This window comes from Elaeis guineensis, chromosome 1, assembly GCF_000442705.2.
Source record: "Elaeis guineensis isolate ETL-2024a chromosome 1, EG11, whole genome shotgun sequence".
Taxonomy (NCBI): domain Eukaryota; kingdom Viridiplantae; phylum Streptophyta; class Magnoliopsida; order Arecales; family Arecaceae; genus Elaeis; species Elaeis guineensis.
The window spans coordinates 176933204-176961187 of NC_025993.2; the positions used below are offsets into that span (position 1 = coordinate 176933204).

At 37.8% G+C, this 27984-nt stretch overlaps 1 protein-coding gene across 1 annotated transcript; it reads right to left on the minus strand.

Annotated features, from left to right (window-relative positions):
• Window positions 1-10214: 10214 nt before the first annotated feature.
• Window positions 10215-27356, minus strand: LOC105039811 (pentatricopeptide repeat-containing protein At4g35850, mitochondrial). Its single transcript, XM_010916090.4, has 13 exons — window positions 27203-27356; window positions 26965-27106; window positions 26716-26878; window positions 26481-26546; window positions 26200-26297; window positions 25557-25674; window positions 25258-25464; window positions 20706-20782; window positions 16324-16414; window positions 11405-11470; window positions 11240-11317; window positions 10790-10891; window positions 10215-10521 (listed from the first exon to the last, which is right to left on the minus strand). Exons 1-13 carry the CDS (start codon window positions 27225-27227, stop codon window positions 10426-10428), a joined length of 1329 nt encoding a protein of 442 aa, XP_010914392.1. The 5' UTR covers window positions 27228-27356; the 3' UTR covers window positions 10215-10425.
• Between the last annotated feature and the right edge of the window lie 628 nt (window positions 27357-27984).

Here is a 27984-nt window from a genome sequence, read left to right on the forward strand (position 1 = left end):
TTTTGAGCAAAGCGATCCGAAGGTGAAAAGCTGCACAGCTCATGCATAACAATTTTGATGCTCCTTTTTATAAAATAATAATAATAATAATAATTTTGATGCTCCTCCCCTAGGTAGTATGTACAGTGTTAGTTGAATCATGTATTCATAGTGAACTCAAACTGCAAGTTCTTTGGAATCCTAGTTGTAAGAGTTACTATGAGGACCAAATAGATATCTGTTTAGTTCCACGTCGACCATGCATAAAATAGATTTTGAGTATTTCCGACTAGTCTTGTTGGATGAGATCTTAGGTTATGACAAATAGTATTCGAGTGGATCCGATCTATAACTTATATAGACAAGGGGATACTATAGTATAGATCTATTGGAACCGATCATAGTACTTGTAATTGTATTTGAATGGATCTAAACCGTTCAGCTGATACAGGTGCTAGGGCTTAAATGAAATGAGTATATGTGGACCATGTAGGCATGTGTTTAATGCCACTTTGATTATTCACTAAATAGATCTTAGATATTTATATAGGATCAAAAAAAATTAAATAATATATTCTAATTAATTTTTTTTTAAGATGAGGCTTTGGGTTGCGGCAATTACCTCTGCAAATCTTATATAAGGACTCTGGTCATACCAAAATCTCAGCCTAAATTATCACTGGACAAATATATTGCTATGGAAAAGTAGCCGGAATATAATATTTCTTTCTAAAAGAGGTGCTTTTGGAGACGTATTTTATTCTTCTTGGAGTTTGTTACAGTACCCTGTTCCTTATCTGTATCATTGGATTCCCGGCAGGAGCTAAAATAAATAAATAAAGTCCCACGTAATAGGAAGTGTGTGAAGTGAAGAGAGGTCGTACAATAAATGATTTCTATTAGTGATATTTTGTTGCGTTTTCCAAGTATTTAGACTTGCATAATTATAATACCGCTGCATAGATTTAAATAAAACAAGATTCTTTAGTAAAAAGGATTTTGGTTGCAGAAGGCAACGGTCACTGCTAGTCCGTAAAAATGATGATAGCTTGGCAAGGCATGGCAGTACCTAAAACTGCATGTAAGACACCTGACAAGTCCCACGAGTCAGAGGAGAGCCGTGTGGATCCACGGCATTCATAGCTGGATATGGTAACAGAGAACAGTCGTTGGAGTCCCACTCGCTACCGGACTCTAGGAATTAAAACCTAGGTTTTACACCATGCTGCTGAGATTCGGCTAGGGTTTCTTGATAACCTTAATTTTTGTGTACAAGGCAGACCTTAATAGACTAATAAAAGATCTAAATGAGATTCTTTTTTCTATTTAACATAATTTTCTGATCAATTAAACGTGGGTAGAGTTGTGTAACTAATAAGAGTTAGGTTGGAATGCTTTGCAAGCACTTGGCTCCAAATGCTTCCCAGTGGAAATCAACAAAGGATCTTTCAAACTAAAGATGGGCATCATGACCTACAATATAATAAATGTTTAAAAGCAAAAAGTCATGAATTTTTAATTTTTTCTAAATGAAAATAAAGTTGTTGATTTCAATAATATGATAGCATATTTTTTGAGAAGATATGATGGCATGTTGTAGTTTGACCTATAGTTTATAAACATGCAAATTAACTGGAATTTAATCTATATATAGTTATAATATTTATTTCAAATTAATGGTTTACAATTGCAAATTAAATAGTTTATGCTCTACTTTTGCTCACTAACGATATTGTTACTGTTTGTTTCTTGCTGATTAGATGCATAGGTAAGAGATCTCGAAAATTTACAATTTTTGATTTCTAGATATTTTATATCGTAGATCATGACCCATAGTACAGATTTCTATTTTGAGGGATCTTTCATTAACTTCCACTAGAAAAATATCTGGAGCCTAATACTAAGAAGCATTTCAGCATAACTAGTAAATACTTTGTCCTGTATATGTTATGTTTGTAGTCTGTATCAAGAAATTTCCTTCAATTAGGTTTGTAGAGAATTTATTATGTCGAGGTACGAGACACATCAAGGAATTTTGCTTGTTATCTCATGTGAGATCATCTAGCTATGTCAGAATGTTGATGGTCAGCACACTTGGCCCCACCTAACATTATCTAATGGGTTTCCTATCTATAGAAGGTCCAAGGTCAGTGTTAGTCATCTCACTTTTGGAAATTGATATGATTTGGAAGCCTTATCTTGTCAAACAAATAACCTTAAGATAATGAATGTTTAATTTAATATGGTTTATCCCGTCTATAGCAGTTGTTTAACATGATATAACTAAGATCTAGTATAACCACTTTTCTGCTAAAATAATTGTTCTTAAAATCTCTGGAACATAACACTATCAGCTTTTTTTTTTTTTTTTTGCTAAAAAAAAAAAAGAGTTGGAGGGAGGCGTTTAGGTACATCTTCTTTCTCTGGGCGTAACCATAGGATCCCAACCCCCATTAGAGAATGTTTGATTCAAAATTGAGTTTGAGTAAATAGGCGGCCTCCTCTCTATCATATAGACGAATCCAATGAGTGAGTACGTCATCCCAGTATCATCAAGGGTCAACAGATTAGATGTCATTTTCATACGTCATATCCGAACCGTCAGAATGCGCTCCATTCGATAATCATTTGCGCCTTGATATTTTATATCGTAACTCACAGTCCGCTATGAACCTTTAACAGTATATTTAGCTATAAAGAAAAACCAATCACACATTCCATCTAGTTCTATATCATTTGCTGCTAACTCATCAGCTATTCAATTAGCTTATCAACAAAATTACTGATCTTGTCATGACCATTGCTCAGCTTCCGAAACACCAAACAACAATAGGATGCTAGTAGCATGGATTTGAGAGTCAACATAAACTTTTCCCAGTTTAATTTTTTGATATTTGTACGTACATAAAGGTTTTCATATTAAAGGATTTTGTGTCCGATCGACTTCTTTTTTTTTTTTTTTTTTCTGTAGAGAAAAAAAAAAGGATGGCAAGATTAGCCAAAGTGTGTGAAATAATATCGGATAGATAGGTGATCGCCTACAGGAATGCTGATGACCTAAAGATGAGGGAACGATGACAACGGACATGGGATCGTGACAGTCCGCGCCAATTAAGAATCTATCCACAAGAAGAGTGGTCCATGGGAGCCGCCCTTCTAGAAGAAGGTCGAGAGATGCCACCCAAGAGAAGCAATAATAGAGGAAAAGCAAACGGAGACTCTTTTCTTCTACAGTTGATTCTAGAAGAAGGTATGGGAGAAGGTGAAGTGGACCCATGCATGCCCACGCTAGGATTCTAATTACTTTAGAATGTAGAGGTCAAAGGTAATCTTGGATTATACTTTGTGAAGCATGCTTTTCCAACATAATCATCAGCTAACTTTGTTAAAAACTAGTATGGCATTCGAGAAAAATGAGATTCAGATGGATGGATATTATGAATAGTTCATGGCTACAATTCAAGCACTCCTTACAACTACATTAACATGAAGCCTTTTCTCTAGGGGCAAGTATCCATATAGATAGCCTTGTAGTAGGTAGTACAACCAAAGAGCAAGTTGATGCATGCTTTATAAAATATGACCCTCATGATGGTTTGACACCTTTCTGGTATGTTGTACATTACAAATAAATGGCTTATGAATCACGATTGCTGCATGTGTTTAGTATTAAATACAAAATGTTGCATAACCACGTGTGTGGTGTTACTGACCATGGCCTATGTATGCTTTGTAACCAAGTGATGAGAGAAACAAGACACTGATTAGTAAAAGTTCTTATTTGCTAAATTGACTCGGCTACTGTAAAAAGGTATATAATATGTATTGGGATAAATCGATCGACCTTCATAAACTGACTGATCTCCAGTGCAGATCGATCGATATCCGATTCTGGCTACACAAACAGACATGATCCTGAAAGCGACTACCGATCGAACATCGATCAAGCAGACCGATACTACTCTCAACCAACCAACCGAACACATCTCACCGACTCAAGATCGATAAGCGACCGATGTTCGGACATTACAGACAGCGGACTATTTCGACCGTCGGTATTTCAGAGTTTTCAACCGACGGTCAACTCCCGACGCATAGTCAGTCGACTCATTCGACATATCATAACTGTCATGGACGTTTATCCCTCAAATATCGCAGCATAATCCGTGAGAATTAATAACCCACCACAAGATTACAGCCCAATATTCTACGCTATAAAATGCGGGATCATACCCGACGGTTACAACTATCTTTTCTATAAAAAGGAGGTAAGGCAACAGCATCGGTAAGCCACTTTTGAGCTAAGCTCTGCCACCTTTCTTATTCAAAAATACTGTTGCCCATCTCTCTCTCTGACTTAAGCATCGGAGGGTCTCCATCGAAGACAACTTCAGTCAGTGTGGATGTTGTTTTGCAAGTTCTCGTTCCCGATGACAGGAGACGAGAGAGTTGACCGCAACAGATTGGCGTGCCAGGTAGGGGAGAAGACAACTCGCAATGACAAAAATCAGAGCTCAACGGTTAACAGCAACTGGATCGGCGAGGCACTCTTCCCGTCAGAAAGAGGCTCCTCCCCTGCCTCTGGTAGCAGAGCCTAGTTCTTCACATCCTGTGATTACCATGGACATCCAAATCACTGCACTCATCCAGCAAATAAACGTTCTTACGAAGGCAGTTAGAAGCCTCCAGCAGCAATAGACCCAGCTACCACAGCTGCCCGCAGAGCAATCAGTGGCACATTCGGTGCCATCTAGGTACAGCCACCGTCATCCACAGCAGTCTTCTTCACCAGAGCAGCCATCTCGGCTCTCTCATCGGGACAAGCAGCAACACTCACAGTGCTCTCGATGCGCCACCCACCATTCACGGCACCCCTTTCCTTCTTAGTTGGATCGGGCAAAGAAGGGAAAGTGACCACGAACACCATCTGCTTCTCCCTCTAACTCATCGAGAGGTTCAACCCCTGGAGTTTTCCACCACCAGCGGCTCGAAGACTACGATCGTAAGTTCGAAAAAATCGATCGCTGACTCGCCCAACTCTAGATGGATGGTTAGAAGTCTTCAAATAATTTTGATTTTCATACCGCCCAACCTCTCTCTCGATATGTCTTGGATGAACCGATCCCAACTCGGTTCAAGATGCCGCACGTAGAACCCTATGACAGTTCCACCGACCCAGTTGATCACCTTGAGAGCTATAAAGCTCTCATGACAATCCAAAGGGCAACAGACGCCCTTCTATGCATCGGCTTTCCAGCCACACTTCGGAAAGCTGCTCGAACCTGATATTCCAGGCTTCAGTCAGGAAGCATCCACTCTTTTGGACAGCTGGAACATTTCTTTGTAGCCCACTTCAACACCAGTCGGAGACCGCCGCGAATCTCGGATAGTCTCTTTTGGATCAAACAAGGAGAGATCGAAATACTTCAAAATTTTGTAGCCCGATTCAACATGACCACGCTCGAGATCAAGGACCTCAACAAAGACATGACCATATCGGCTATGAAAAAAAGTTTGAGGGGATCTTGATTCATGTATTCACTGGATAAGACTCTCTCTCGGACATATGCTGAATTCTTGGAGCACGCGTACAAATACATGCGCGCAGACGAAGGAGCTTCTGACCGGCGCCAAACAGAAGGCGAAAGTCAGAAGAAAAAGCAAAAGAAGAGTGGGGCTCCAGTCAAATCAAGTAGGCCCCCGTCTAATAAGCGAGCCTCACCCCAACGACAAAGTCCAAGGTCGACATATAACAGGTATAACTCCTATACCCCTCTTTCTGCTCCTCGTGCACAGATCCTCATGGAGATCGAAGGAGCAGGATATCTACGACACCCTCCATCGATGAAAGCACCATCGAGAAGCCGCGATCGAAAGAAGTATTGTCGGTTTCATCATGACCATGGCAACGACACCGAATAATGCATCCAGCTCAGGGATGAGATAGAGGCCTTGATACGACGAGGCTATTTCAAAAAAATATCAGAGAGATCCGCCGACTCAACCTCCAGCCAACCTACGGCCCCAGCCGACTGAGGAAGCTGTAAATAATCAGCCGACTGTGGGAGTCATCAATAAGATCTCCGAACGACTAAACTGAGGGATAACTCCCGAAGAAGAGTCGGCGAAATGACAACAACTCAATGTAATAACTTTCTCGGAAGAGGATGTTCGGAGAATTCAAACTCCTCACGACGATACTGTTGTTGTTTCGATAATTAGCTAATAAAAGCATGACGGATATTTTATTCTACTCGACTTTCTTCCGAATGCAACTACTGAGAGAATCAACTGCTTTAGTGTTGACTATATTTCGGTCCTCTTGCAAAAACTGACATTCCGATCGTAATTTTAAAGCGACATCAAGTATGTAGGCTTTCACTGTAAAAGTCAGAGGATTGACTATCTCGACACCGAATATATTTCGATTTTCACTGTAAAAGTCAGAAAATCGACTATCTCGACATCGAATATACTTCGACTTTCACTGTAAAAGTCAGAAGGTCGACTATCTCGATATCGAATATACTTCGACTTTCACTGTAAAAATCAGAAGATCGACTATCTCGACATCGAATATACTTCGACTTTCACTGTAAAAATCAGAGGATCGACTATCTTGACACCGACTATATTCTGATTTTCTCACAGAATCGACCCACCGACTACAACTGGAGGCCAGCACCGACAATGCAGACTTTCTTCACAAAAGCCGCACTGCCCTCATAGTCAGCTCTCCATTGAAGCAGCTGGCTGATTTGCCGACTTAGTATCAACTAAGAAAGGCAAAATGCCAAGACGATCAATGTTAGATTGAAATTATACCGACATGACCACGGTCATCGAGAAAAATTCGACTTGCCATCGATTATCAAACAATACGACGTATAAATCCAATCAAGCTTCGGATAATGGATATTCGACTTACTATCGTTATCCTAACTAAATACGTCAGAAACTACGTGACTAGCAGATTCTACAAAGTCTGCAAAATGATCGAATCTACGATCTACATTCAGAGATTATTCTACAAACAGACATTGCATATTCAACGATACAGAGGAGCATTTCAGAACAGAAGTACTTCTTTCATTATCAAAAAAAAGAGAGATTACAAAATTGGACCGAAGTTCGATTACATATTTCTTTACAAAAAGAAAAATCAAAGAAAACACCGACTAATCTTCATCGCCACCCTTCGCTCCACTGAAGAATCGACAGGCCCATCTTGAATCGGCTTCTTTGACAAACTCCACCTTCCAGCTCACGATACGACTTGAGTTGAGCTATGAAGATGATTGATCAATCACATTGCTTGACCAACCACATCAACAGCTTGACCCATTTGTACGAGAACAGAGAGGGTCTCACCCAGTCAACGACCACACCCTCCTCATATAAGAGTTAAAGGAGGGCTTCAGATTTTCGTCCACCGTCGAAGATGACCTTGATCGTGCAGCTGAGACGGGGACACAGGATATACGGTAACGGGTCGTTGACCCTACCATCGGCACCATGAGTGAAAAGCTGACATCGGCTTGAAGCGCAATGCCGCTTCCGAAATCGGCCAACAATCGGACCCGAGAACAAGAAAACTCCCAGGCCCGATAGAGAGTCGTTGGCCGGAACCTCACCCCCTGCAGAAATCTCACCCATTGGAAGAACTATCAAAAATCTAAAAGAACTCAAAGAGAAAATGACAAGGAATATTTTCGAACGAAAGCAGCTCTCCCATCAAAAGAGATAAAATGAGGGATGGATACCTAGCTGACAGCAGTCTTTTATATAGAGGAACGCCCAACGGCCCGGATGAAAGCAGCCAGATCGAGATCATGCCGGATGATGACACGTGATAGCATCTTGATCCTTTATTGACCTGACGGTTCAATGCATCTGCACCAGATTAAACCACGTCACCTCCATCCGCATGTACAGCTCCGACCCAATAATATCCCGACACATGATGGAAATCTACATGCTAGAATCAAATCGCACGACGTCGATTCGCCTTTCCGATATAACGTCTGATGCTGGCTTACCTTCCGCAAATGATGTCTGACACCAAATCTTCCTGCTGATACAATAGCTCAAAGATGACAAAGTGGTTGATCGACCGTACTCCAGAGAATGTGGTGGCAGAGTCAAGATTCGACATGATAGACAACAACTCCTTTTGTCCAAGGCAACTGACCACGTGGCGATGCACGCGGCGACTCACTATTGGACTTAGAAGTAGGGGGGCAACTATTGGGATAAACCGACCAACCTCCATAAACCGACTAATCTCCAATGCAGACCGACCGACACCCGACTCTGACCCCACAAACAGACATGACCCTGAAAGTGACTACCGACCAAACATCGAACAAGCAGGCCGACACTACTCTCAACCGACCAACCGAACTCATCTCACCGACTCAAAATCGGTAAGCAACCGATGTTCGGACACTACAGACAGTGGACTACTTTGACCGTCGGTATTTCAGAATTCTCAACCGACGGTCAACCCCCGACGCATAGTCGGCCGACTCATTCGACATATCATAACTATCATGGATGGTTATCCCTCAAATATCGCGGCATAATTTGTGGAAATTAATAACCCACCACGAGATTACAGCCCAATAATTCTACGCCACAAAATGCGGGACTATATCCGACGGTTACAACTATCTTTTCTATAAAAAATGGGTAAGACAATAATATCGGTAAGCCACTTTTGAGCTTAGCTCTGCCACCTTTCTCATTCAAAAATACTGTTACCCAATCTCCCTCTCTGACTTAAGCATCGGAGGATCTCCGTCAGAGATAATTCTGATCAGTGTGGATGTTGTTTTGCAGGTTCTCATTTCCGACGATAGACGACGAAAGAGTTGGCCGCAACAATATGAAATTTTAATATTTTAAAATCATAATGAATCGTAGATTTTCATGGTGGAACATGCCTTGATATGGATATGATAAGATGAAATATCCCAACCAAAAGTTTAGCCCTTGTTTGTTCAATTAAGTTAAACATCAGTTTTAGGAAAAGTGGGGAATAACTGAATGTTACTGACAGGCATTGGCATGACAAGATATATAACCGAGATATCTATTCATCTCCATAAACTTGGAGCCAAACCCAAACTCAACGCAAAACCATCAAGAAAATTGATTTTGATATGGAACTGAATGCTACTTTGAGAACCAACGAGGTCACACCAAACTTGCAAGAAGACCCTCCCTACAATTTCTACAAGGGACAAGCTGAATATAAGAGGAAAGAGGAAGAAGCTGACGCTTCCTTTGATCACTGTACGAGGAAGACTAATCAGATTTTAGGTCATAACATTGTCCCTAACTCTTTATCCCATCATTCCCAGTATTATAATGGACGTATCTAACTTCTCAATCTTACCGCCAGATGAGAAAAAGCCAAACATAAAGCTGTAACACCACCTCCTATGCTCACTACTTGAGCCATAAGAGTTGCTAGCTCATGTCATATGTAACTTCTTTAATTTTCAAGGCTGAATAAAATCTAACCGTGACCATTTTCAAAAAGATCTTACAAATCGGCAACATTTGAAGATGCTTCTAATCACATATAAGGCCTGAAAAGTATAAGGCATAACTGGAGACAGAGAGCCTAAACAAACCCATCAACAAAGCATTCTCAACCATTCCTTTGCAATTATAATCACTAGGTTCCATTTCAGGAATTATCGGTTTCCAGTTCTAGTTGGCTGTGATAATATATAGATAATGCTGCTTGCAACACTTTCGTGAGGTTTGCCTTGCAATGATGTATTAATAGCCAGCAGGGGACCGAGATCATCACCAAAATCTTCAGGAATTATTGGCAGATCACAGAAAGACATAAAACCCAAGAATCAATTTAGCAATGAGCATAGAATTCCTTTTTTTTAACTTTGTTCTGTTGGCATTGAAATGAGCATAGGATTCTAGATTGACCAAAATTCAGCAAAACTGTGGAACATAAGCTGCTGGCCCTACCACTGCCGGAACAATGCAATTTGAGAAGGAATGTAATCAGGAGCTTATATTCTAGTACAGTTACCAACAGTCCTAGTTTAGCTGTTTAGCATCTCCCTCTACCTGGACAAGATCCACTGTTCAAACCCTGGTGGCGGCATTCCCACCACATTTCTCACTAAATAAAAATGCTAGTAAAGGTAGCTTTCTTACAATTGAAAAATAACTATCACGTTGTTGCTCTATAGAAAAGTATGTAAGTTAATTTTTTCTCTGTAATTTAACACTAAAATTGTGTTCTGTTCTCGACATCTTGTATGAGTAGACCTCATCCATATTACAATGTTATTTTTGGTAGCATCTAACTGAAGATGACTGCACCTGTAAAGCTAAGAAGCGCTGCACCCAAATAAAACAAATGGAAGAGAAGGGAGTCCCTGAAAGCAGACTGCAATATACCAGGCCACTCTAAGCATTTCTTCTTCCTCCAAATCTAAGCCTGAGATTATCAAGTGTGCGTGAAACCATCAGAAGCCGTGGATCATCTGCTGGTATCTCCCGTTGCTGAAATAAAGAAAAAGCATCCAATATTTTCTCAAGGCACTATGGACAGTGTGTTCTGTATACAAATGTATGATCTTAAGATGATGGCACATAACAATGGTGTGTCTAGTCATATGTGGACCATTTTAACGCCAGGTTGAGACATTAGGCCATAAAATCATATGAACGCATCTCTTAGAAAATAACTCTATATATATTGTTTGTCTATTTGTTCCACAATGACTCAACTATGTTGAAGCATCATATGCAAGTGGAAGGAAAAAATTACCTTTAAACCCTCATGGTAAACCTCTACCGCAGGAAGAGAAGGATTAATCTTGCGGCTTTGCAGTAGATCCCATATATAATTGGCAGTAGTGTATCCACCCATCTGCATACAGTTATAAGATTAATGTATTACTAGAGTTCATGAATGTACCAGTTTCGAGCCCTACAACATTCCATTCCAGAGAATCTACACACATGCATATCAATTATTTAATGTAATCCCCTTTTTAAAAACCTTCTGCCCATCCAATATTATAAGCAGTTAACTTACCCCAGAGAAACCTTCAATGCATTCAGCACTATTTCATGACAACCAATTGTCGGATTAGCCATTAAAATTCTCAGGATAATATGATCATTAACTTTAAATAAATAAGAACTATATCTTGGAAGAAACAGAAATGGGAAATCACTATCTTTTTAGTAATCCAAATTATATCCATCTGCTTACCTTTTCACCTGCAGCTGCCAGGAGGAGATCGCTTCCCATCTTGGGATTCAAGAAAATTCCTCTTGCGTTCATTTTTTCCTGATAGAGATCATAAAATTTAATATGCAAGCCTAGTAACTTTAATCTGAATAACAAGCAGACTCAAAGATCAGAGGAATCAATTACCAGGGTATCTTGTGCAAGTTGCATCCCTTGAGGAGTATGACCAACCATTGCTCCCTCAACTAGTGTCTATGGAACCCGAGGTACAAGAAATTAACACAAACTTTCAAGTATTATGAAGTAAATTATGCAAGCAGAAAATCAACTTTTTGCAACATATGGTTGCAGCATGAAAAGCAACCTGAGAAACTAGACCACAATAAGATCATGAAACACTAGTAAACAGGGAATTGAAACATTTCTTTTCTTCTTCCTCTCCTATTGTTTATAAAATTAGCTTTTTTTTATCTCCTTCCCCTTTCATTTTCCCTTCATTAATCTTGGAAGAAAAACAAGATTCTAATTGAACAACTTGCACATCTCTCATGGAACATACCTAAATATCAGCTCCAAGTTTACATTCTACAATCTGTAAATGATTTCAAAAAATGGAAGCGGATAAATATTACTCTTGCAGAGAACTTCCATAAGACAACCATGTAAAACAATCTATTCCAATCTTAGAAGTTCTTCAATTACTAGCAAGTTAAAAAGATAGACTTCACAATATTGAATTTCCAGAATCATGACTAAAATATTAGCTAAAAATCAATAGTGAAGCAGACAATTATTAATCACACAAGATATGTGGCTATATGCTACCCAACTCATTGTTAAGTTGGTATGGGACATGGTATCTGCCTCCTCGAGAGCAAACCCAAAGTTCAAATCCCCAAGAATGTACTTAAACCATTTTTTGAACCCGATAAAACCCATGAGTCTACGAATACAGATCGGGTCGGGTGTAATCAGGTAGGGACTGAGTCAGGTCACAGGTCGACTTGACCTATTTGCAGCCCTAAAGAACATGCTGATCTATAATCCCAAAAAACAAATACTTTAATCTCCTTTTCCTCTCCTAATCTATCACCCTCCCTTCAACCACACCTCTCCTCTCCCTCTCTCCTCCCCTCACCTTTGTTTCCCTCTCTCCTATAACTCTACTCTCTTCTTCTACCTTCTCTCCACTCCCATCGTCCCTCCTCTCCTCCCCTTCGACCTTCCTCTTCTTCTCAACACCTCTTCCCTATCAGCCCAAGTCACATCACTTCCATGGCACCTCGTCGATTCTTATGTCCTTGTTATCATCCTTTGCCCTCTACCACAACTTGGTCACTCATTGTTGCCGGTCTCCCCTCCATAGCCTGCCAACTGCTTTTCATGGTCTTCACTATTGCAGCATGCTCTGTTGCCATACTTTCACTTGCCCCCACAACTTTCTCACCTACTGTTGGCCATCAAACATCTGCAGCCTACCACTAGTAGTTTGTGATCTGCCACCTCATGGTAGATCATCTCCATTACAGGTGCCTATCACTCCACTGCAAGCCACCATCCCACCACCACAATTCGCCTCTTCTCTGCCGCATTTCCCCCCCTCCTCTCCCACTTACCCAGGTCAGGTCCCAGTTAATCAAATTTTGCTGCCTACAAGTTTGATGGAGGAAGCATGATCCATTGGCAGGTGAAGTCGGGTTCAGGTCAGGCTGATTGGACATTGGAAATAGAGGCTAACCCAACCCCATCCATTGCAATCCCTAGTTCATACCAATGAAAAGTTAAAATTGAGTACTTTATCCAGATGAATTGGATTCAACTCAAACCGTAACTAGCATAGATGAAGCAGTTGCAAGCACAAATGGCATATGTGAAACTTCATGTACCGATTCTAATTTAACCTATATGGACACTTGGCCAGTCTTAGGTCTTGACCTATAGGCCTTAGGACATATCATGTAAAAATGGTATAAGCCTCATTAGTTGCAACAATTCAAGACACATATGCCCATGGCCTGTTCAAACAACAAAAACTTATGTTCTGGCGTTCAACCATCATAAGTTGCCAATGTGCATAGAGCATAATATATCATAGAATATTCTTGTTTTCTTGCATGTGCTTATTTATCATAATTTAGGATATCTGATCCCATTGTTGTTTATTTATGTTTTAACATGTTTCTAGATTTTCTATGAATTTATTTGTCACATTTGGATTTTTTTTGATTTTTCTAATTATTTCAAGCACTCAAAATTGTCCCCCCCCCCCCTCCCCCCTCTCACTAATAGTAAGATCTTAGTAAATCTGATAGTTTAAAAGAAAATATAAATTAGGGATTCTTGTGTTCATGCCCCTGTAAAATGTCCAACTGCATATTTATCCCTGCAAAGTTGCAATTTGCATACTCACCCTAGATCGAGCTCTTTTTACATATTTACTCTACCATTACTCTCCATTTGATGATGTTAAACTGCCATTAAAGTGTTATTAAATTTATGAAACACTTTTGCCTGTGCAGAACTAGCTCTTAAAAATAAATAAATGAATAAACCTTTTAAAAGCTAAATCAGACCCCTAACCATCAAGTAAAACACAAACCTCCAAACCACCGGAACAACATTTAGTGATGGCTTAAAGTGAGGACTCATTTTACTTACACAAACTACATTTCACAAAATGAAGTTTCAAAATGTTCAAAAAAAAATTAAGTATATTTACTTTTTTATTTTTACCAGAGAAAAAATAATTATAGCTATTGATAAATATTCATTTTAATTATTACATTTTAAATCACATGGATCTACACTCTACAGTATTTCCTAATAGTAGAATAAATATAAAATAATCATAAATCATATAAATTTTTAGAAAAAGTTTCACGAAAATTTAATATATGATGCAAAAAATATTTAAAACTAGTTGAATGGATTAATAAGTTTTGATTATTTTAAGTAGTAATATTTTGAAAATATCCAAAAGAATAAAATGGAGTTTGTGTTTTGTTAATTTTTGTCAAAAAGAAAAAATGACCATTTAAATGTGATAAACCAGTAGAGATAATTTAATTCAATCGGCATAAGCAAAATGAATCATCACTTCATGCCATTACTAAATGTTGTCTTGGTGCTAAGAGGTTTGTTTTTACTGGATGGTTAGGAGCTCCTGAACTATGTTTTAATTTTAATTTTAGAGTTGATTCTATGGGGGTAAAATGTCCTTTCATAAATTTACTAATACTTTGATGAAAGCTTAATGGCACCTCTAAAAGAGCGATGGCAGGGATAAATATACAAAAAGAACTTGATCTAGGAGTAAATATGCAAATGACAAGTTTGCAGGGTTAAGTACACAATTGGTTTTTGACAAGTGCATCAATGTGAAAAATACTAAAGATTGTTTATATGTGCATGATTGCAGAATAGATTCATGCAATCCTCAAAGGCTAGCATATGTAAGGCATATTATTCTCTCACACAGATACTCAAAAGATTTTCCTTTTGTACTTTCTCTGCTGATTAAATGGATAATATAAATATTGATTATACATATCAGAATTTAACGGAACATATTAGTCCATAACTTATGTATCAGTTCAGCCATAGCTTCTCAATTTTAATCCATATAAACAATGAATGTAACATGTCCAAACAACTAATATGTTGTTAGTAGTTCAGGACATATTTCGCAGATGGGAATCAATCAAGTTATAACTTATAGAACAAATTTTGCATGAAAAAATACCAAAATAAGCCAAATTGTTTTCATGAGAGAAGAGTAGATGCACCTATAGCATGGTGATTCAGATAATTGTAAATTCAATAACCTCGTAATATAGAAACATTGACATATTGAATATATACAGAATTTATGAAAAGGACATGCATATAATGCAAATACTAGAGGATGATCAACTTAGTGCAACAGCTTGATTGTTAAAATACAACCACATAGGGGAACCATATGTTTCACAAGTACTAAGCCATGCTAAAATGGAGTGTCAGGAGATAGCATAATTTCAAATTCTTTACTAGGTGCAGAATCACAACTTTTTGTAGGGTTGCCATGTAGAGATTTTCCAAACCTCATATATATGCAACTAGTGGCAGTTCTATTTGATGAAGAGATAATTATCAGTCAACGTTCCTAGAGCTATCTCAAACTACTATTGTGTTATACAATAACAGAAAGCTCTGTCCTTCAAATTTCCAAAATAAAAACATTATTCTCTACATTGCTTGAAAGCTCTATTTTCAAGTTGTCTATGAGTGTTAACACTGCTGGACACTTGGACGCAGCACAAAACGACACCCTAAAAACTTCACTTTGAAGTGTTCTGCTGATGTTAGCAAAAGGCATCTAAAGCTTGGCACTTTTTTTTTTTTTGTAATGTCATGTAGGAGATTCTTAGATCTAAGTAACAGACACCTTAAGTATCCCTTGGCTGACATCTTAAGTATCCCTTCAAGCTAAGTGCCGTCATGATTTTGATAAAGTTATCAAGATTATATGGATGCTTCAAGCAAAGTATCATTATATTCTCAATATGAAGTTATTACCATTATATGAACATTTTAAGTGAAATGTCATTGTGTTTTAAATGTAAATATATCTACTAAGTTTTATTTTAATGAATAAGCATCAAAAGCTACCTACATGTATATACAAACATATATACCTATATACATAGATATATAAATACATGTAACATATATACATATTTATACACATGTACACAGTGCTTAGAGTTTTGGAGGTTGTTGTGTCTGATGCTTTAGGATGCTTAATCACTTTGCGCTCATGTCAAGCTTCTAGGTAACAATGTTGATCCAACAACCTCATGATTTTTGGAAAACTAACAGAATCAATAGCCTTCCAGTCCTTTCCACTCACCTTCCTCTGACTCCTCTCATGAGCCAATTCCAATCTGTGTGGCAGATATCATGTTGATACAATAGCCAGGAATCCACATAGATGCAAAACAAATACTCTAATAATGACACTGAACCACGAGCATCTATATTCTAAGTTTCGAGAAGTAGCTAGTAAGACCAGCCATTTTTTACTGAAAAATACTCCAGATGACCAATTATATCAACAGACTCACCACATATAACTCAGCAGCTGGGGTTCTAGAACTTATATACTCCTCAAAAATCTTAACACCAGAATCCATATCGCCGCAATGAAAATAACACCTGTTGAAGGCAGCTTACCAGTGATAACCATCAGTAATTATGAAAGTTTGAAATAAAGCAACAATGGTTTATATACAATTATAATTGGAAACAGATGATAAAGCATTATAAGCAAAACCTCACAGAAGGTATTATTTCAGAAACACTACATAACATCTACATGTCCAGATCTCATGGCTGCCGTATGAAAAATAAGAAACAAACTCATCAAGGTTTGTTAAATAACAGAAGGCTCCAACTGGACAATACCTGATGAGGGCCTGGTCACATCGACTGACAAGCATAAAGAACATCTTGGGAACATGAATATAATCTCAGTGACATACATGCATACATATATATACATATACATATACATATGCATATACATACACATACACATACATATACATACATACATACATTTACTGGCACTTCAACAAAATAAGTAATTATTATGACAATATACAAATTACAGTCCTTACATCAGAGATCAATAAGATTAGGGCAAACTTAATCACTACTTATGAAGATAGTCTTCAATCCACTTCTCTTAAAAAAAAACTGGCATATTGACAGGCCCGCCAGCATATGGAAACAGTTTCATGTAACATGTTCCTCCACTCGGTTCCCATTTAATGCAATATTTCTTTCCCAATTTAAATGGCAAAATCAGCATCATGTCCATATACGCTTATATAAGGACCACAAATTTTATGAGTAACTCCAACCTGTCATAGCCACCCATGCATATCTGAGTCAGCAAACTTGGTTAATCATGAATTTCTGGTCCATTGCCCCACTATCAAACATCATGAACTGCCTAAGTACTCAACTCTCACATTTTGTTAGATTGTATTTAACATCAATGTCAGCCTTGCTAATAGCAACTTATCAGGAATTGCAATAGTAATTGCTATGGTTGGTGATTTATATAAGGAATCTAGTCATTATTAATGTAATACTTTGTTCAAAATTCTTAATCCTAACAATAGCTTAACTACCCCTTTTTCATTATAATGCTCCAGAGCAAATTCTCAATGATTTTCCAATTCTTTGCACCATCATTTATGGATTATAAATAAACAAGGATTAATGAGTCAGTCCATCATGGCCGTCCCAGATTGGATTAGTAAGAGATGAATGGGCTCCCAGGACAGATAGAACCCTGAGACCTAGTAACCAGGGTGTCCCGCTCCATGCTGGTAGTCCCAACTACGAGCAACTAGGCCATTGACAGTCTATCAATGGCAACCAATACAAGCATATGACCTCGTTAAAAGAAAGATCCGATAACTCTTTCTTCTTGAATGCATGTTTTGGCATGCACATTAGAGAGGAAAAGAGAGGCAAGAAAGGAAAGGAAGAGCTCAGATTCAACTATGGCACCATAAATCTAATCAATTCAAAAAACGTACCCTAATCCTAAATGTTGACAACCCTAGATACCATCTAAAACAATCATTAAAAGAAATAAATAACAGAAAATAAAATAATATAAAAATGTCTTCCCCATGATCATTAGATGCAAACCCAAATTTCAAGATGATACCGTCTTGGTAACTTCCCAACACAGTCCCTAACCTTGCTTTTTTTCCTTTATGGCATTAGTGAGTTGAAGATGAACCAAAAGCAGTTTATCTTCTTAAACAAATTGAAGACAAACTGAACTACCATCAAATTTTTGGTAAGGCATTGACAAAATTGAAATCCTTATAATCCAGTAAGGACATTAATTTACCTACAATAGCAAGCTTTTAATATGGTTTTCAAAGGTATGAGGAGATGTTTTGCCACAAGAGTCACTTGTTGCTACAAATTGCATCTTAATTAACTATATGACTGGTTTCACTCCTTTCAGGTCCTTTCTTCCCAAGTTAGTATACGTGCGTGTTATAAAGTATACGGAAAAAAGATGTGTACAACTTTCAAGGACTATCTGCATGTACAGTAAGTATACCTTGCCACCTAACAAGGAGGGGAATAGTTCATCACAGTATCGACAGTATTGAAACCTCCTGCTTATCATTGTGTATCAGACAATATAATGGTGTAATATATAGACCGCAAATATAGAAATGAGACAAAAGCAAGCATTTTATTTACCATCTACAAAATTTTCTTGGAGAAAGATATGAAAAGTTTGTAAGGTATGTGTTATTAAACATATCCATGCAGCTCAACTTAGACAAGCATTTTACTCATTAAGACAAAGGTTTTTCACCATAATGAAAAAAACAATTTTCTAAACGAATTGACTAAATCTCCTTCAAATCATGCCAAATTTTTAGATTTGTTATGCTTTTGAATGATGAACCAAATTGCACCGACTAAAGCTCAATTTTAATATAATAAGGGTTCCTTTTCACAAGGAACTGCATAAAAAAAAAATAATTAAAAAAAAAAAAAAGACATCTGTGATATGCTCATAACTTATACATGTGTATAGTCATTCTCTACCTGTATGAGTCATCCTGAGTTAATATGAGCTTTGAAAATTGAATAGCAGAAGCATTATCTTCAATAATTGCATATAATATAGAGAAAAGATTATGTGTAAAATGTATGACAATTCCAAAGTCATGCATGTGGAAACATGATTGTATAATTCCAACATTGGGATTTTTATTTTCTCAAGAAGCCTTGACTTCTACTTTCTTAAGTTCAAGATGGAATAGGATCCATTTTTCCTTCTATTTTCGAGATATGTCATCCCCATGGGCAAAATCCTTTGTTATTTTCAATCCATATTTTTGAGCACAAGGTTTGAAACTAGGTTTTGGTCTCAAATAGGTCAAATGAGTTTTGTTCTTGGCAATTTTGGTAGTTGCAGCTTCAGTAAGTCTCAGTTGGAAAAAGAAAGAAAGAAAGAAAAACTTCAGCAATAATAAAGAACAATAAACTGCCAAGAAAAAAGTTAGACATCATTTTAAGGTGTATATATGGTGTTTGGGACAACAAGAATATCATTCTAATGGGATCAGTGAGATAGTCATTTAGAAAAATATCAGTTAAAATAAATATAATGTTTAAAAAGGTCATATGTATATTATATCATTTTATTATTGACAACAAGCTGAACATAAGACAATCTAATCGTAGCTTCAAAATAGGCAACCTATGTCAAAAACTCTATTTCCCTCCAAATCTCTTTTAGAATATGGTGCTTCTGAGATTTCTGCACACCAAGAAAGTCTAAGTTTAATCCAGAGAAATTGCTATCGAGATTGCAATCATGAATAAATGACAAAAGAAATCCATAATTCCTAAACTACATAAAAATGGCTAAATTTCCCAATTTTTCAATTCCACAAACCATAATAGGAATACTCCATTAAAAATTTAAAATATTCATATAATAACTCTTTTCTTTCTTGAAAAGATTTAAGACATGCTAGATTTCTATAGACGAAGGGATTCTAACATAGCTTGATTTTTGATAATGAGAAAAGGAAAGTTGAGACAGCATGTAGGAAAAGATCCACTTGTACTAACTTCTAAACCAACGTGTGAGAGAAAATGTGAATGTGAACCAAGAGAAGAAGGTTCGATAATGCATTAAAAAAGTTGATTATGAATTAATTGTTTCAGCTATTTTAAAAATTAAATTTTAATAAAATTATTTTAAATTTAAAATCTTTAGCAACCACATGCTTCCACACATGCATTATAACTAGTGTTAATAAAAGAGTTTGTACAATAAACAGGCATATAGCATGGGAATGGGTCATATTATAGGAGCTAAAATTTTGAGGTAGGGTCCTCTGCTCTGAGAGAGGCAGTCAGGCCGATCAGTGAGCTATAGTGCCCAACCTAAACAAAACAGCCAATGGACTCCAAACCCAACCAAATTTCACAGATAGACTGATCTCATCCAATGTTTGGACTTGAACTGAATCAAGCTTTCGCAAACTATTAGTACATGATGGGGAATGAGGCTGCAAGGGGACTGAGTTGATAAAGCTACTAGGTGCTGAATATTACCAAATTAATAAACTCAAACATTAGTTGGTTTGCAATTAACACAAAGTCGTATAACTTCATATAAATGATTTTATTTGTAAGGTAAATTAAGGAGGCATAGCTCTAACTACAGAGTACTTCTGTACTCATATTACCACAAAAACAAAAAGAGTGAAACTAATACATCAACCAATGTAAACACTGAGATCACATTCTCTTGCATCAGAAGAAAACAAAAAAGTCCAGCATAAGTTTAACCATTAAGTACATTGAAGGATCCTTGATAAAGAATATAAATCTACGAGCTAGAACTAACTCTTGAAAACAAGGTATTTAAATGAAAAAATACCTAATTGCTTGCATCACAATGAAGCCATCATAAGAATAGCCATCTCTTTTGAGCATTTCAAGAAGTGTTTCCATTGTCTGCAGAAAGAATAGAAAGCAGAAGCTAGTTAACAACTGCTGTTGCAATACATGAATGGATGTTTATGAGCTATGGTCATATAGTCCACTAAACATTGAATTCATGCTCCCTCAATTATTTTTTGTAATAACAAGATAAAATTCAAATTAATAACCAACAGTTCAATAATCAGCCATCCAGAATCAACAGTTCAATTATCAGCCACAGTCTATGGTTTCATTAATACCAATACTATAAAGCCAAGAATAAAGCCAAAGGAAAGTCTTTATTGATCAAATAATCAATTCCATTGACTCAGGGAAACAATTAAACTATAACCGAACAATAAAGCCAAATCAAAAGCATCATCAGAGCTACAAGTTAACTATGTTAGCCAGTTGTCATAACAAGATCATACTAGCCATATAATTAAAATCTATGTTTCAAAGATGATCTTTTACACAACAAATAAAACAATATTCATATGTATAAACACGATATTGAATTATATAGAAAAGAAGTCAGTAAAATGATCAACAAAAAAGCAAGAGGACCCACAAAGGTGTGTGCTGAGTTCCACATCAGGTGTTTGCCAAGGAGGTCTTGGGTACTTAAGCAAAACCAAGGATCCCAATCAATAACCTTCTAGCTATCTCTTTTAAGGTGGGGTTGTCACAAATAGTATAAAAGCCAACCCAGCCTACAGCTTATGCGTGGCTAAGAAACACTATAGCACAGGCCCTTTTGGGGCAAACCAGGAGCCGATCGTAGTGTTTCTAATTGGACCCTTCCCCCTAGCTAGGGCTGTCAAAATGGGCTTGGCCCACAAGGCCGACCCGATCCAACCCTGTAAATGGGGTGGGCTGGGCTGCTATATGAATAGCCCAAATAACAATAGGGCCTGTTTGGACCGTCCCACATCAGCCCAAGAGCTAACATGAGTTGGGCCGGACTAGCCCGAGTGGGCCATGAAAACTTTAAAAAGAAAATCTTAAAAAAAAAAATTCTATTCGTTTTTTAATCCCGGACTCCTGAACCCCGCTGCCCCACATCGCCGGCCGCTGCCGCAGACCAGCAGGATGACTGCCTCCATCGATTCCTCTCCTTTTCACCTCCCAGCTCTATAGATCCCTCTCCTCATCGCCGATGCCGCCGCCTCCGGCCTCCGAGTCTGATCACGAATCAAGATACGCCTGTCCCCTCCTCCCTTCTGCCGACATACGCCTTTTCATCCAACCTCCAGGCGATCCCTCTCCTCCTCCGAGCCCCTCCTCTCTTCCACCGACGGATGCCCTCCATCCAACCTCCAGACGAACCCCCTCCTTATCCTCCTCATCGTCGGCACCACCACCTCCGAGTCAAATCCAGCTGCAGTTCCTCCTCGAGCTCTCTCGATCTCTGCACTCTTCGAGTCAGTTCCGCGTGCCGCGCCTCAAGCTCTCTCGGTCTCTCTCCACTCTTCGAGTTAGATCCGCGTCGCCTTCGGCCTCCCCTCAAGCTCTCTCGATCTCTCTCCACTCTCCATACTCGACCACTCGAGGCTCACCCTCTCTCGGGCTCTCTGCCTCTCTTTTTTTTACTCTTCAGTCATTTGAGGTTCAAGGCCAATGGGCTGATCCGGCCTGGCCCACGGCCCTTAAAGGGCTGGGCTGGGCCAGTTATATTGTGTCCCATCTTTTGGTTGGGCCTAGCCCAGCCCGGCCCATCAAATTTTAGGCCCTTGTGGGCCGGACTGGGCCAGCCCATTTTGACAATACTACCCCTAGCAGGGGCACTGGGGCTTAAAGAAGGAAAGTAGTCAGGACCTGCATAGGCATGTGTTTAACCCCACGTCAGATGTATTTGGGAGGTCTTGGGTACTTAAGGCTAAGGACCCCAACTAGTAACCTTCTACTAACCTTTCTTGAGTGTCTATGCCATTACAAAATGTAAGTTGATCAAAATGTGAATATCAGGTCAAAATTATATTTTCTACATCAATTAATATTGTAAGGAAAGTTAAACCCCCATCTTTACAATCATAATGATTAACGAACAATTTGAAGATATGGTTTAGAAAGTCAAAGGGAATACAATTAGTGCGACAGCAAGACAACTCAAATGTCAAAGGGCATACATTTAATGTGAGAGCAAGATAAGTCAAATGTCAAAGGGAACATATTTAGTGTGACAGCAAGATAAGTCCAATGGCTTGATAATCAATAAGTAAGAGTCGCAAATGACTAACAATTTGTTTCCATAGGAAAAGATGTTCCAAGCCTTAAAATGACTTAAATATTTAAATTTATTAAAGAAATTGATGGAAGAACTACAGCATAATGAAGAAAGTATCAGCCACTTCTCAAACTAGGGTTTTGCCTTCTACATGGATTTTCAGCAAGCCCAGAAGGCTAGAAGTAAAATATTAGAGATATATAGTTTCCCTAGGCACAAGCATTTCCATCATTTGGAGAATTAAAAAAACTAAATGACAAGGCTCCATGAGACTTGTTTATTAGTGCAAGGTTGACATGTCAATGTCATGTATTTAAGATGTAGGTACAAGGTAAATTTGATCACACTTCCAAAATGATCTATTAGGAACTCTTGTGTCTAAGATCAGGGAAAGTATGCCTAGCTGGAGTTCAGGGGCGAGCATGTGGATGCAAGTTATTGGTTGCAATTCTGATCCAAGAGCAACAATCATGGTCAAAAACAAGGAGCAGCAAATCGACATATCTTGTACTTATTAGTAGCAGCCAAAGATTATGTCATGGGAAAAAAATGATGAATAAGGATAGAGGTCAGATTCATTAGATAGTTATTTAATTAGATTTCAAGCATATCAAGAATCACGCAAATTTGAGTCTAGATGGAAAGTAATAGACAAACATTACAGGGCTCAAGGCCAATGATCAAAACACCAACAGTTAGGAGTTTGGCATCTTGAGCTGATTACAGGCTTATTTATGTAGAACACCAGATGGTTAGGCATTCACTGTTACACATTTGAGAGAGAGAAGACATAAACCTGTTTTGCTATTGTTTTGAACATTTTTGAGTTTTGTTTCAACCAATTTTTTTAGGTCATGGAACCCCAATAAGTTTACTAGTAAAAATTCAAAAACTTCTTTAAGCCTTCAAATCAATGGCCAACATTACTTTTAGGTTTATTAGACTTGTACAGTTGTACTGATTTTGATCTAGAATAAGCTTTCATTTAGTGTAGGGGGAGTTGAATATCAAGTTTGAATTTAAATAAATCCTTTTATTATAGGTGGGGTTTCCACATATTTTGCAGTTGAGGAAACCACGTCTCCTCTTTCCCCTCTATTTCTTGCTCCTCCTTCTCTTTATTCTCTTTTACTACATCAAAAAATTTGGTGTCAAAGCTTAAAGGCCCAGCATAAATGGTTCAATGTTTTATAGAGCTATCAGTTAATGCAAATTCAACCCCTTACAACTAAGTTTTGCAGCCCAATAAGATGGATTATCTATTGCACTATCCAAAATTACTACAACATACATAGATCATGTACAAACAATGAATATTCTTTGCCAGGCACAAGCATCTTTTGCAAATGCTTCTGCTAGAGCTCCAGAATTTTGTTCCAATTTCCAGAACCCTCCATTATAGTACCACTAAAATCCTGCACTAGGACAAAGTGATAGCATGCAAGCATCATACCCTACACCTCAAGCTAAATATTAATTGTTGTGAACCCAAATTTTTAAGATTCAACATGTTTGTGTATCTATCTGAATGCATACAAAGTATGATCTTGACATTGAACCAAGCTCTTCCAACCAAAAATGCATGGAACTCAGAAAACAGCTAACTGATGCTTAGAAACAAGTTCACAGGAGACATAACTTTCAAAAGGGGGAGAAAAAGGTATCTGCATTCCCAATATCAGATAAATAAAAATAAACATCACACTGTATAGGCCAGCACAGAATACATCCACATCACTAAAAGATTGTTCATAAAAATAAAGAACAGAATAATTCTCAGTTTTAAAGTTGCATATTTGACGTATTTGACTTTATTGAATTCAGTCATGCATTTAGGACCAACCACATCAATACAAGAAAGAAACCCAATAATTTGTGAAAAGAGCATATTCTTTTCTGATAGCCAGAAGCATCATCTGTATATGCTTCAGCTACAGCACAAAGGTCCAAATTATAGAACTCTTAGTTGCACAACCAAATAACTGCTTTGGCTCATTCCAGAAAAAAATGTTCAATCAAAATTAGTTAATTATTTTCAATATAAAAATGCGCTTTCTATAGGCACTGTAAAACATATGCATTTTAAGCATATAAAAACAAGTCACTGAAAGGGTTTAAGAGGGAAAACTTGCAAAAACTAATTACGGCAAAAAACTTTGTCTTTTACAGGCCAAGCAATACAGTGCTCAGATACTGCATAATAACATTATCATGCTCAACAGTGTATCCATAATATTGATCAACAACAGGCTCCACTTTTAAGAAAAGATAAAAATAATACCTCTTTACTCTTTAAATCTGTGCATGCATGTAAAGCTACATGATAAACTGTTAACTGTCTGTTTATAAATGCCCGTCTGTGCACATATTCTGCAGTTGGGATATTATACAATTCCTCCTCAGAGACATTCATCATCACATTCTCTCCACTATCACTTGAAGTTTCAATTGATGACCACCCCTTGGATTGCTTGACAAGTTCGATAACCTTTTCATTGGAGCACATTTTTAGAAAGGTGCCGAACAAATATCAGTAAAGAATGAGAAGAACCAGAATTTATTACAGCTTGCATCGCATACTTTTGTGGTAGTCTCCTCCGTGATTGGTAACTTGTTCTTAAATGCAGTTATAAGTCCAGCATAGCAAAATTTGTTTAATCCAAGGCCAGCAGCAGTCATATCACGAACAATTGCATAGCTGTGACATAAATTGATTCAACTTAATGATCAGTCAACTTTTAATGCATTTGGATAAGCAAATTGAACTGTTTTCACAAATCATCTCATACATCTTTTTATGTAAAAGGGGAAAAAAGGGTAGACTGGCCCACTGTTCGTCGAGGTAGTCTGACTCATATAAAACTACCATATAATTTTAGCCACAAAACTCAATGGGTGCAAACATTTACTTTTGGAGCATGAAGCTTAATAGAAACTAGATGCATGTACTAGAAAAATAACACTTGAAATCTACTGCTGAGATTTTATGCTTTAGCAAATGCATTTTTAAAGATATTATGCTTTAGCAAATGCATTTTTAAATTTCCATTGCTCACCGGCACTGACAATAAATATTCCACATTCACATAAAAAACAACTACAGATACACTATCTATGCAAGGTTATAAAAATTCCGATTCATGTAACAGACTGACAAATCTCACATAATCAACAATATTGATAAAATTAAATTAAGTGGTATTTAATCACCAATACAACATACGCTTGATCTGTACGCCCAGTTGCTGCACAAGCATTAAGGAGGCAAATATAAGTCTCTCCTTTCAACTTCACCCCGTGCCTCTTCATTTCTTCCAAAAGCTTCGTTATAAAAATAAAATTCCAAAAAAAAAAAAAAAACGATTATCAAATAATAATATTTAAGGGGATAACTAACGAGCGAAAAGAACATCATGATCACTACAACCACCAGGTATTTTCAGATCAGACTCAAACATTGCTAAACAAGAAAATTCAAAAAATGGCAAGTAAAAAACAACCTACCTTTATTGCCGCATCAGAGTTCTTGCATTTCCCACAGGTCGAGATCAAGAAGTTGTACAGATTAACCTGCAAAACCAAGGAGGCTTCAAGTCCTTTCCATGCAAAACTCCAACTCTTAAAACTTCTAAATCTACAAGATTTATGGTCACTTGCAAGGTGCAACCAATCCACAACCATATTCAGAATTCATGGTACAATAAAAGATAAAAGGAGCAATTAGGACAGGAGAACCGACATCGGGGGGCAAACCCATGGCCTTCATCTGGTCGCGGAAGAAGAAGGCATCTTGGAGCCGGCTGCCCTTCATGGTCCCCACAATAAGAGAGTGGAATGTGTCGCGCACCGGCTGAACGCCGTCGAGCATCATGTCATCGTACACATCCCTCAGCAAGTAATTCCTGAAGCCCACATTCCACAAAACCGATCAAGAATGAGATCTAAGGGGCAATAAGAGCAAAGGAGGCAAGAAAGATCGGAGATTTGCCTTCGCTGGGCGATGAGTGAGCTGATGACGGTGTTGTACTCGGAGATGTTGTTGGCGTAGTTCCTCTTCGCGTACTCCGCCGTCTCCACCGAGAAGGGCCTGGGGGAATGCTTCAGGATAGGCAGGGAGCGGCGGTTGTGAGCTGTTATGGATCAAAACAAGGGGAAAAAAGAGATTTGATGTGAGGTTGAGAATAGAGATGGGGGAATAGAAGTTCTTGGATTACGAATGAATTTACCGGAGAAGCCCCGCAGGAGATTCATGGCCGGGGTGGGGAGGAGGGGGAAGAGAGAGATAGAGAGGGGGGGGGGGGCGCGCCTCCTTTGATTTGTAGGGCAGGTGTTTGAGAGGAGGACGCGCAGTGGAGGTTCCCAGCGACGAAAAAGAGACAGAAAGGGGGTTTGCAGGGGTTTCTGTTTGAGAAGGGAAACTGCGCTGTGTGGGTTGGGTCACACCTTGGGCCAGGCATAGGCCCATTTGATGTTTTTCTGCCCAAGAAAAGATTAATTTGAATAATTAAAATTAAAAAGAAATAGAACAGAGAATTATTTTAATTTATTAACTAGTCATCGAGATGCTTTATAGAAAAATAAATTCAATAAAACCAAAATATTATTACCCAACATCCGGTGGCTTTACCAACTTGACTAATTGGTACTCTCAATATGTTATTTAAATTATGTGGATTTCTTAGTATATATTATTTTGAGTGTATGTTAATTGTAAAAAAATCTAAATATGAAGAATTTTATGTTTAATCAGAAATAATAAATATATAAAAAAATATAATCATTAAATTGTTAAATATTGTAGTTAAATAAATTAGTGAAAATCAAGACACTAGTACCCAACATATAATGATTTTATTGACTTGACCAATTTATACTTTCAAAAAATTATTTATATTACTAATATGGATTTGTTATTAAGTATATAATATTTTCATGCTTATAATCTGATGGTAAACAAATGATTCGAGCATGAAAACTTTCAAATTTTTGCATATAAAATCATCAATAT

Excerpts from the sequence above, each read along its gene's own strand:
- LOC105039811 (XM_010916090.4), bottom strand. The coding sequence starts at position 27,227 with ATGAATCTCCTGCGGGGCTTCTCCG. Across the intron at positions 25,675-26,199 it reads ACTGGGCGTACAGATCAAGC|CTATGCAATTGTTCGTGATA; the intron begins GTATGTTGTATT and ends TTTATGTCACAG. Across the intron at positions 10,892-11,239 it reads TGGCAGCTGCAGGTGAAAAG|ATGGGTGGATACACTACTGC; the intron begins GTAAGCAGATGG and ends AACTGTATGCAG.